This window comes from Odontomachus brunneus, unplaced genomic scaffold (genome assembly GCF_010583005.1).
Source record: "Odontomachus brunneus isolate Ranch 3 - 2012 unplaced genomic scaffold, Obru_v1 Obru_scaffold_008, whole genome shotgun sequence".
Classification (NCBI taxonomy): Eukaryota; Metazoa; Arthropoda; class Insecta; order Hymenoptera; family Formicidae; genus Odontomachus; species Odontomachus brunneus.
This window is the reverse complement of record NW_022639458.1, coordinates 2,148,102-2,160,556: the sequence shown is the minus strand read 5'-3', so window position 1 is coordinate 2,160,556 and position 12,455 is coordinate 2,148,102. Positions and strand designations below refer to the sequence as shown.

The 12,455-nt window shown below is 37.4% G+C and overlaps 1 protein-coding gene across 2 annotated transcripts in view; it reads left to right on the top strand.

Moving 5' to 3' along the window:
* Window positions 1–12,455, top strand: part of LOC116854115 — a 116,100-nt gene that overhangs the window by 66,701 nt on the left and 36,944 nt on the right. For both annotated transcript variants that reach the window (XR_004380092.1, XM_032835711.1), the window contains exon 3: window positions 5,167–5,366. Coding sequence is in view for 1 of the 2 variants with exons in the window: in XM_032835711.1 (XP_032691602.1) it covers window positions 5,167–5,366 (200 nt within the window). In the remaining variant the exon portion in view is untranslated. The remainder of the gene's footprint in view (window positions 1–5,166; window positions 5,367–12,455) is intronic.

Sequence of the window (12,455 nt, the reverse complement as noted above, 5' to 3'; positions counted from 1 at the left end):
CTCTCTCTCTCTCTCTCTCTCTCTCTCTCTCTCTCTCTCTCTCTCTCTCTCTCTCAGTAACTTTTCCAAAATTTTGAAAAAAATTTCAAGTTTCCAAAAATCGCTCTCCGAAGGTTGTTAATAGCAATTGGACATTTAAATAAAATTGTTTTCTTTATAGAATAATCTTAAAAGACAATTTTGATGAAAAGTTTTGTGGCCGTCGAGAAATACAGTTTTCTAAATGTATGTATATATAATCATAATATATTCATACTTGCACATGTGCTTCAATATAAAATTATAGAATTTAATAAATCTTATAGCCATGGTAAAATAAATGTAAAACGTCAATCGTGCACTTTAAAATGAAAAATTGAGGAAATAAAATTTGCTTACTTTTTTTTTGTGAAAACTTTTACACAATTTCGAGCGTTAACGATTTTGCTCTGCACACGATCGCTATATTGGTTTCTTTAGCGGGAAAATCTTACAGGTTAAAATGAAGCATACAGTTCTATCTAAAATTGTGATCGATGTTATATGGGATAGTATTATACGAGCAGGATCAATTACTTTGCTAATATAAAAAAAATTTGGGGAGTATCCCCAAAGTGAATGTACATAATTATGTACACTAGGCTTTAGAGGGTTAATATCCATATCACATGCAATTTCTAGCGATTTTGCAGAGGATCTATAGCAGTTGGATGTTATATGAGCGTTACTTTACCGTAATAAAGAAGAAGTAGAGAGGACGAAGTCACTTTATTCAAATATTTTCTGAGCATTATCGGACGTCGACATCGTTTATGAGCTTTACTGGTACACTCCTGAAAAACTCGATCTTCCGGTGTCGATAATGGTGTCCTCATTATTCCTGCGTTCTCGCCTTTCGTTCGTGGAAAATAAAATCTTGATCAGCGTCGCGATGAAGTTCGAGCTACAAAAGGGCGGGTCCTCCTTTGACGCGATTTTACAAATATTTTCAGCCAACCAAGCGGCGCGAGTCACCAAATGTCGCCTTCGTGTTCAGTGAAAAACGGGAAGTGAAGAAGTGCGAGGTTAGATCAAAAGGCACAAAGCTAATATCTCGAATCTATATCGTGCGCTTTGTTCAAGCCCCCGGCAGAGCGAGTAGCAACGTTTCGCAGGAAATCGTGCACGGAAATTTCATCGTCGCGAGAAACGCGAACAATATTCTCTGACGTTGCTGTGCAGCCGTGGCGCTTTGCACGCTAAAATGCAATCCCCATGTCCGTTATAATTAATTGTACATTTCATTAATTCGCAATCACGCGCCATCGAAACAACAACGGCAGTAAATAAACCGCAGTTGGATTCTTGAACAATTAATCAGTGGTAATTACTTGCCGAGGCTGTAGTTTGAAACTTTGACACTCGATATTACGACTTGAATTTCGCACGGGTATTTAGGGGGATCTGCGTGGATCCTGTCGCGCGGAACTTCGAGTCTCGATATATCGATCGTTATTGTGTGAGAGAAAGATTCAAAAATTCAATCTTCTCATCCCGGACTCGATCCCACCTCACCTGCGACGCTTCAGGCAAGAAATGGCGCGGCTTAACATGGATTGCCATGGTTCTCGATTTATCTCGCACTCTTTCGACGTTTACGCCGATTCCCCCTCCTCTCCCCCTCTCTTCACACTTCTTGTATATTTTACACTGCGAGCTGGCGTGATTCCAATTCCGTAGGTTTGCCCGCTACATTTAACATTTCTTACACACACGGCGCGCATTTTTGCAAGTTTCCGTCGGCTTTGACGCTTCATTTTCTTTAACTTTCATTCGTCCGTATAATGGCGTTCGCCGTAGCGCGCCTCATCGTTAACGGTGCGGCTTGTCAACAAAGATCGCCGTCTAGACGAGTTCCTATTGGCATCTCCTAACGAATTCACCTCACCGCCCGTCGCGCGCGCGTCTGCGGTAAATGCCGGCTTTGAAAAATAGGCGTCAAATCAAAGCAGTCGTTACGAGGTCGAACGAGGTTTAACGGTTGCCCGCTCAAAGCCTCCTGTCGCGCCGGAGGGATTCTCGTTAAGAGGCTTTCTGGGCTGGACTTCAACTACCCTCGCGCGCCACGATCGCCCCCTGCACGAACATTTGTACGCGTGGGATATAGATTCTTTTTTTCTCGGTATCTTCTTTCCTTCCTTCCGAGCGGGCGAAATAAATGACGGTCTTGCGGGAATCCGCGTGACACGGACGGATAACCACCTTGCTCCTTCCTGCGCACGACCGTTGTGTAAAAATAAAATTAAACCGACAAGATGGCGCGTTCAATGTAACCGCGTAGTCACGAGTAGCGACACGCATGGTTTGCAATGTACCGTAAATTTTCATGGATGAAAAGTGATCGTATGGGCTGAGCGCGGGCGAAAAGTACTTTTTAGCCGTGCCAGTCCGTGAACATTTCTACCGTACTTGAGCGTTTCAACACGTGAGGAACGATCGACGGAAATAACGTAGATACGACATGCGTAGGAAGGAGAGAAAAAAAGCGATATATTTTCACGAGCGTATTATTCGTTTCGCGCATTTAAATGATGAAAAAGAAGGGTATGGAAGTAACGTGTGCATCATTTTAAGTACGTTTGGTAACTATTGCGCGATGTATCAGCTTGTGGATAACGTAACAAAAAAGCCATTCAAATGTTGCACGTATCTATCTAGACCGTTTTCTGTTTTAATATTTCCCTCTAAAAAGGTGAAAAAGATGAATATATCAGAGATAAGCTTTTAGCGGGAAAAACAGAATTTATCCCGTCACAATTGCAACGTTTATATATTAATATAGTACAGCGTTTATAACATGCATTGTGTATTTTTATATTTATTTTTTTGCAATAATTGAAAATATGTATATAATTGAATTATAATAACTGAAATTTGCCTTTTTTTATATATTTTGTTATCTGAAAATGTAATGGAAACTCTCAAGTTATTTATTTGGCCACATGGTCATACAGGTGGTATTTTTTCCACGAATGATATATATAGTTATAATTCTCCTTTGATACTTTAATATTTTATTTTTTATATTTTTATAACACAAAATAACGAACGCGTGTGAAATTGAATTCGTCGTATTGCATTACAGATCATTCTAATACGCGAGATTCATTTATACTATCGCTGATCTCTGCAAGAATAGTCGCTTGTGTTTCTTGAAATATTGTGGCTAGACACCGCAGGAAAAATAGAATGCGAAAGCGAGGAGAAGTTTGTCTTGTATTCATGCGCAGGTGAGCTTACATTGTTACAAAGTTCCACCTCGCAAAGGCCATCGTGATTTAGTGCCAATTTCTCGGCGCATCTAACGGCAGTTACCTCGAGGATAGTCGATGACCTCCGGCACCGAAAACTCGGCTGGCTTCAACATCCACGATAAGGCACTGGACTCGTTACATTTCAGGGAAAATTACGTGTGCGGCAGATACGCGGCAGATTGCCACTGTTGGTCACTAGCCGGAAATAATATCATAGAGCATGTATATGGATATAGTATCAATGTAACTGATTGTCTCGAAATATCTGTGAAAGACTCTAATTATATCGGTTCGAAACTTAACGGCAGAACGGGTTGTGATAATGTAAATTGGGACATGACAATAGATAAATTGTTCACACAATAATATTATCGGAAAATAATATTTGGATATATATATATATAATACTTGAGTATAAATAGGGAGACGCTAGGGAGGAGGATGGGGCTTTACTACAATCAGTTTGTCGATTGGAAATGTATATAATATCGAAATAATTTCTTTTTTGTTATTCATAACACTTGTCATCCTTAACACTGTAATGCCTGCTTAAATAAATTTCTAGAATAATTGTAGAAAAAACATTGTAATAAAAATTACGTTGAAATTATACTTCTTTTCAGAATGTTTTTTGTAAAGCTATGTTGAAATCATGTAATATAAAAATGATAAATTTGACGGTCTATTTTTTTGATAAATGAGATATAAAAAAGAAAATATTCAAGTAATTATAATAATTTTGTCAAACATATATAACATTTTTAAACATATGTATTTATATATTTGAAACAAATATATAATATAATGTAATTTTTGCTATAATTCTGCATGACTAAAAGTTATAAAAATTTTATTATAATTTTTACTGCAATATTTTTTTCATATATATATATATATATATATATATATATATATATATATATCTTGAAAATTTATCTTTGATATCTTCGTAATTTTCGCTGCAATATTAGAAAATACGATATTCGTTGACTAAATGACGATGTTCTTTATGAATAAATAATATTCGCGGTAATTTAACGTCAAAATAAACGCGTCGAATGTAAATATAGGAAAAGTTAGTATTTTATTATTGTGTACACGTGACGAGCACACCAACGTTATTATATTTACAATTACAAAATAATATATATGTTTTTAAAAATATGAAAAAGATATGAGCTGCGCAATACCATTTTTTAAAAACAAAACTTTCCATAAAATAGTATTATTCATTATTATTATTGCATTATCAAGAATTATCAATAATTTTTACTTTAAGATGAAATATTATTTTTACTCGAGAATCTTCTATCTTTGTAAATAAAAATGCAGTGTTACTCCACGTTTGGAAGTTATTTCTGGAGTATACAGTAACTACAGAATAGTGGAAGTTAAACATTAGGAAAAAAGAAACCGCCCGAACGAATGAATTGTATGCTCCATCTTGTTCAAATAAGTTAATAAGAAATATGTTTGTTCGTACGAGTGTACATTTGACCGATATAATTACATCCATAAACGCAATTTGGCTTTATAATCGAATAATCTGTATACTTTTTCTATCAGTCATGCGATTAGCAAGGAGTCGGGTCAATATTTATTTAAACAAAAACTTATTAAGACCGCAAACTATACACTTCGGGTCAGTAATTCACTTAATTGCCAGCGCATGCTTGAATATTTATTCTTGCCGCGTCATTACTATAATATTATTGTTTTTTAACGTATCCTAAAAAACAGCCGGTATCCGTGTCGCATGCAATATGCCATCCGTTCTCTCTCTCTCTCTCTCTCTCTTTCTCTCTCTCTCTCTCTCTCTCTCTCTCTCTGGCCGCGGATTAAAAATCACTCCAAGTTTTATTAGGAGTAATCGATAATTTACGATTCATTTTAGAATATCCAGCTGCGGTGACAGCGGAAATAGTCGATGTTAACATGAACTCGTTGGACGGCACGACGGGAAAGCCGCTGGACGTCGATCTGCCGCCAACCCTGCCGATGACTTTCGGCACGGAAAATTCAACATCGGTTTCGGCGCAATCGGGTTCCACCGCCATGATGCCTTGCGTCGTTCATAACCTGGGAGAGGGCACGGTAAGGCTCGTTATAAAAGTTCGTTGCAACATCTTACACTGGAAACATCAAATCATTTTATAAATTAATATTCTGTTAGAGACAGAATTTCAATTAAATGCTTTATTAGAATAAAGGTGGTATTTAATGAAAAGTCAGAAAATTAAAAATCTCGTCTTTTACACAGAATATTTAATTGAAAAATAAAAACAGCTGAAAATAACCGTTCGATGTTTCTAGTGTTAAGAAGTTGTATACATCAATACAATGACTCGAAAAACGTTTGAATTTTTCTGCTAATCATATCATTGACTTTATGAAGATGATATTTTGATACATTATTATAGTTTTGTTTACAAATTACACGAAGTCGATCACAAAATGAGCGCATGTTGTTAACGACGTTTCACCGTTTATTAATTCAATTTTATTTTACATGCATATTCGTATATTATTATAATTTGCATACACTGTCGCACATATATTATAATAATATATTCATATATTATCTTCTATTACGGCACAACAATTTTCTCGATGCAATGGAGAGAAAAGTCGGTATTTTCGTTAACTATTTTTATGAATCGACGAGTTAACGGTTTTTATGTAAGTGTAATGTAATTACACTTGTTGTCATATTTATTGTCACAAACAGCGCGTATTCTCTACAACACTGCACTATCATTGCATCAGATTACCCTCATTAATTAGTGCCGATGACAGGATAATCAATATCAACGTATGATACATGATCGAATTTTACTTTTATATATTAATGTTGCGAGCGTGTAACGCTAATCAATGAAAATGTACTGGATATCATTTATTAATTGGCAACATTCGATTTCGCGCGGCCAAGAGAGGGTATACCGTCGGGAATAAAATTGCGGCGAGTTTAATGCTATAAACCTAAAAATGTTCCACTTCTCGACGCGGCACGATGATCGTTTCAACTCAAACACCGGGCGAATTTAATTGAATTGATTTTTACTCTTTCACTTTACGCGGAAACGTCCAATGTGGAGTGCCAACGTAGAGTGACAATCGATAGAATAGTTGGGGCGATATCAGCAACCAACCGTCATTCGGCGATATCGATGTAAAGTCGTGACAACATAGAATCACAATTGGGTCAATAGTAGTTCAATGGCGAACGCAACATCGCTGTTAGGACAAACATTATTCTCCACGGCCGCCACGATACGAGGCTGACGCGTATATCGATAATATCACCGATCTGGTTTTTGCAGTCGAGATAGACGCGACAGTTTTGTCGTGTACGAGTTGGATCTAATTTCTCTCCGGGATTGCTGATCCGGCATAATTAAAGAGAGCAATCCCGACCACACACACATACACACACAGACAATTTTTGACAGACAATTTCTTTTTTTTTTTCGATGCGTTTCGGGACGCGTTCGAAACACGGACCAATGGAAAAATTGCTTTGTGAGAAATTCCCAGAAGATAGATTTTCTTATTGGATGTCGCGTTGTGTGCTGAAATGTGTCGATAAAAGAAGAAAAAATATGTGCCAACCTTCGACGACGATTGTGCAAACCTGTCTGTAAATAAGTATCATATGTGTCGTGATGTAAATCCAGAATTTTGAAATTTCTTTCGACAGCGACTACTGATAAGTCGCTTCAGCGCTTCGCCATTGCACGCTCCTTTCCTTAGTTGATCTCGAGGACAAAGCGACGGTACGCTTATTTGCACCTTAATTAGGTATGCAGGACGAACGGCAGTAGCGGCGGCACGGTATTCGCAATTGTACAAAGTAAAAGCATTAGTGTCATCTAATTTCGGCGTGACAAGATAAAAGCGGGGATAAACAAGATTTTGCCGGCCTTCAGAGGGAAATTTTCAACTTCAACGCTTCTTTTCAAGAATCTTAATAATAATAATACAACGAGAGTTTTCTTTAGGATCGATGATACTGCCGAGCAAATGGCTTCTCACGTCGGATGAAAAGCATGCGGACATTAAAAACAGAGCGCAAATGCGCAAAGATTGTTTATAAATAATATACTACATTTCCTATGGAATATATTTTCTTTAAGCTGTTTCTTGCAGAAAGTTCAATATACGTTAGAAAAAGGCATATATGAATTATACTGTTTGCCAACACACACTGTTTACGCTTTTCTGCTTTCATTGTTCTTGTCCCAGATATCGAACGACTTACTCCAATTTAATCCGACATGCGTTGTTAAGTCTTTTTCCATTAGCAGTAATTTTAAATAAAATTTGTCAAGATATACTGTTTATTGCAAACTACATTTGAACAGGAAGATATGATTGCATAACATAAGTAAAACAAACAAAAGAAGTAACATAATATTATGATACGAAATCAATGTTAACTCTTAGGAAGAAAAGCGGAGGAAAAGCGGTAGGGAATTTCGTTCTCCCTAACGTACTGGTCTTTCTAAAAAGTGTCTTTTGTTCGAGGAAAAAAAAAGGAAATGAAAGAATACTAAATGTGAAACTGTTAACAAATGACACATAAATCTAAACGTCAAGCTGGAGTCGCGTTTAACTCACCTTTTCGCTGTAATAACGAAAAGGTGGGTTAAACGCGACTCCAGCTTGACGTTTAGATTTATGTGTCATTTGTTAACAGTTTCACATAACATTTAGTATCCTTTCATTTTTTTTTTTTTCCTCGAACAAAAGACACTTTTTAGAAAGACCAGTTAGAGAGAAGAAAATCCCGATCAGGAATCAGACGTTAGAGAGAACGAAATTCCCTACCTCTTTCCTTCCGCTTTTCTTAAGAATTAACATTGATTTCGTATCATAATATTACGTTACTTCTTTTGTTTGTTTTACTTATGTTATGCAAGATAATCGTATCTTCCTGTTCATAGTTTGCAATAAACATATCTTATTAACTATATCTTGACAAATTTTATTATTTCGGAGATTAATAATATTTGAAAAGCAACATCAATTTTGTATATTAACACTATCAGTTATACTTCACGCTAAGTCACACTTCACACAAAGACCACTTTAAATAACACGCTGTAATACAATATTGACCGATAAGTTTAGTTTCATCCACGTCTAAAAAATTTCTTTTATAATTCTTTCATTTATAATTCTTTATAATTTTGCAATATTTATACGAAACGGTAGATAAGTGTTGTGCATGTCGAAATTTTGCTTAATGTTGAAGTTCATATCGCTCTCGAAGCGTTTTACGCAGGTACAATATTTTATATTGTACAATTCGCACCGTTACGTGCAACTTCGTAGATTGAGTCACTTATTCAGGAAGTTACGTAAGTCCAGTTTTGAAACATCATGAATTTCAATGAGATGTGGATGCGAACTGATGCGCTGTGCGCTGATCACGGCGAGATTTCCAAAGCTGAAGTTGAACTGCGAATGCAAAATAGATACAACTCGATTGGCGTTCTGAATATCGGTAACCGATTATAACAAAAAATAAACCGTCTTAAAAAATTTCACGCGCGCGCGCAACAACTCTAACGAGGATGAAATAATTCACAAATGTCAGTTTGTACTATCATTTCGGCTCCTGTCGTAACCGATTTCTGCGCATACGCGTTAGCAGGGACTTTCAATTCTAGCAACTTGGAACGTTGCAACTTTATTCGATAAAGTGTACAAACTTATTTGCAACTGATTATACGTAGAAATATTGAGTAAAAATTATTTCATATTTTTTAGGATTTCTGAAGTTTCCTAAGGCAGTTTGTTATTGTCAAAATATTTTTATTTCACACTTTGTTTAATTGTTTAAAAGTTTATTTTTTAAATGAGTTAGAAAGTTTTTTTTTTAAATTGGTAATAGTTAATAATAAATATTAGTTTCGTTTTGTATTTCGTGATGTTCTCGGATTTTTGAGAAAATAATAGAATTAACCAATTTCCAAGTCATCCAGACAAACCGATATAATGATATTAATGTAAAAACTATGTAGATAATATATTTTGGATAAGGTAGAAAAAAATGTATCTCAATATTTCTAACGATTTTTGAGACATAAGGAAATATACAAATAAACAAACGAATGTATACTGGACTGGAAACAAGATCCTTTTTGTTTTGGAATTCGGTTAAAGGATATGCCAACGCGTGGACGCGATAGTTTGTAAACGATGCAATGACGCACATGCAAAAGATCTATTTGAAAAAAAAGAGAAAAAGAAAAAAAGGCGAAAAGGAAATTGATTGAGCACATGCGAGTGCGTTTTTCGCGACACAAAATTCCGCGGCGGGTAAATCCCGTCTCGCGGCAACACGATTCCGCAGCAAGAGGATTAATGCGACGATTACAAGTTTAAAGCGTCGTTTAATTAATCCGATGTTTTCTCAACTGTATTCGCTGTTTCTTACAGGACGCAAGTTCACAATGTAGCTGCTCGCGCGCGCGCGCAAGCGAAACTCTTCCGCTTGTTCGTGGCTAACATTGTTATCAAGTTTGCTTTCCTTTGTTTGCCACGATAACTCCACCCGCGCGCGCATATCAACGTGAAGTTTTTCCCCGCGGAAGAGTGGCGACACGCGGATTTACGTGTCGACCGGACGACGACAGTATCTGGAATGGTAAGAGCCCCACCATGCGAGCGCGCGAAAAGTGTGCACACGAATAATCGGCCGCATTAAAAAACGCCAAAGGCGCCGTCACGCCGACGGTCGGATGTCAGCGCAGTCTGTCATAATTTAATGCAACTGACATTTACCCGCCACAATGTTGCGTTGATTTAACATACGGCGTAAACACCGAGCAATACAATCAAATAGAGTTTAATGAACCGTTTAATGAACCTATTGCTTGTTCAACTTCATTTACAATTACCACGCACACGCGCGCGGTCACGCGCGCACGCTTCAAAGTTGGATAACGTGGCGGATGGAGTATTAATTATTAACTATATGTAAAGTAACTTGAATAATGAGCAACTTATCGACTTGCAAAAGTAGCGCTAAGGACTTGTCGATGCCGGGAACGACGCAACGAGAATTACTTTGTTTTATAATTATCTGCGGTTGTTTTCTTCACCGCTCGTAATTCGTCGTGTCGGAAGGACATATATTTTTCAACGATTTATCGTACAATTTAATTAATGATATTAATAATATTCTTCCACCAAGTTCCTTTTTACAACAGCAATCTTGAAATTTTCACGATATTATAAACTTAATAAGATCCCTGACGTGTAGAAGGGAGCTTTAGAAAACGCTAATCCCCGGAAGAATGCAATCCATTCTCGCGTGCGACGTTTGACCGTTTCCAAAATTTCAAGAATTTAATTAATTAATGTATGTATATATATGAATCTACACACACACATACACAAGATGTCCTATTTTAAACAGATTAATGGAATATCTCGAACACATACATAAATTCGCGCGCGCATCAGTGTTGATGCAAATTAATGACATTGCATTTTTCATTAATAAATAACTTCTAAACTATTGAACTTAGGGATTTTCTACATCGAATTAAGAGATTCTTTTAGAATTTGCTGCAAAAAAATATCATTATATATTTAAAAGAAATAGGATTGATCTCCATATATTTTTGACGTAGTTAAAATTGACTGAAGGTGACTGTCTTCTTCCTCCTCGAAACTCTAAATAAATTTCGTGTAAAATATTTGTCTACCGGCTCAGTTGTCGAAATATTCATTTGGACTGTTTAAAATGGGACCCCCAATATAAATAAATAAATAAATAAATAAATATATATATATATATATATATATATATATATATATATATTGCTTTCTAGAAGAAAGCTGTATTTACGGCTAAGCGCAAATTGCTGCGTGACCGAAATTTCAAATCGTAATATTATATTAACGCAACGATAAATTTCATCTGCCACTCCACTAATTCAATATTTGCGGCATTTTATTTGTAATTATTTACTCGTAAACACGTGCGAAACATACATGACATATAAAATATGAAAAATTGCACGTATGAATATTTTTCTCCCTCATCTTTGTTACTTTAATTCTAAAAGATGACAGGGCGATGTCCTCAGGGCCAACAAACCGAGAAAATATCGAAGAAAAATACGTCGGAATGTCGCACGTAAAGACAAATAACATCGGAGTCGTGGACAGTATTTGCATTACCATGAATATTTTCCACCCGGACGAGAAGGAGGAGGTAAATCCACGTATACGCAAATTACCCGCTTTAATATCGCTGTAATTTGCGTATCGTGCACGAGTGCGGACGTGCGAGGGTGTAACAAGGTTTTCTCGCGCATGCTTTCGATCGGAGAGAGACTCGGAAACGAGAAGCTATCTTTCGGCGCCGAGCGAGCGCGCAATTTGCGATTTGAATTGTTCGACAGCGATTTAAACGCGTCAGATTTCGCCGAAAGGCACTGTCGATATCGGTGCACGATGATATCGCACAAGGAGATATTAAAATCGCGCGTAAATCCTCTCGAATATCGTTTCGAAAAGTGTTCGGAATCGAGGCGCGGGCATCGTTTGTCAGTTTTGCGGCGGTCCGCGCTATCGACGCTTGTTCCTCGGGCGATGTTCCGGAAGTTATTACGGAATTATTACGCCCTTCCCACGAGCGCTCGAGAATAATTGGCGCGTTATAGAACCGAGAGGAGAGCAGGCGCGTGAGTCAAACGGACGCAGGTGGAAATCGATAGGGACGGCCTCGTCGAACGACTCGTTCGTCGTGTACTCGGTCGTCGTCGTTGTCGGATGCTGCACGCGCATCGTTTCGCGGAACATATAAGATTTCATTGCCGCAAACTGGAGCGAGAACGGGATAGCAAGGCAAGACGAGACGAGGAGACACGATGCGATACGATATACCGAGACACAGAGCGCCACAAAGAGCATCGCAGGGAGTTGGGCGATGCACCATAATAACAAGGGTCAGAGCGCACTTTTCCATTTTATCGATTTTGTATTTCAGGGAAAATTAGATTCCCGTGTGGTAAACTCGCGACGGTTATAGGTAGTCTCGTCTCTCTCCTTCTCTCTATGTTTCTATCTTTCTCCTCCTCTCTCCCTTTCTCCCACTTTCTCTCTCTCTCTCTCTCTCTCTCTCTCTCTCTCTCTCTCTCTCTCTCTCTCTCTCTCTCTCTC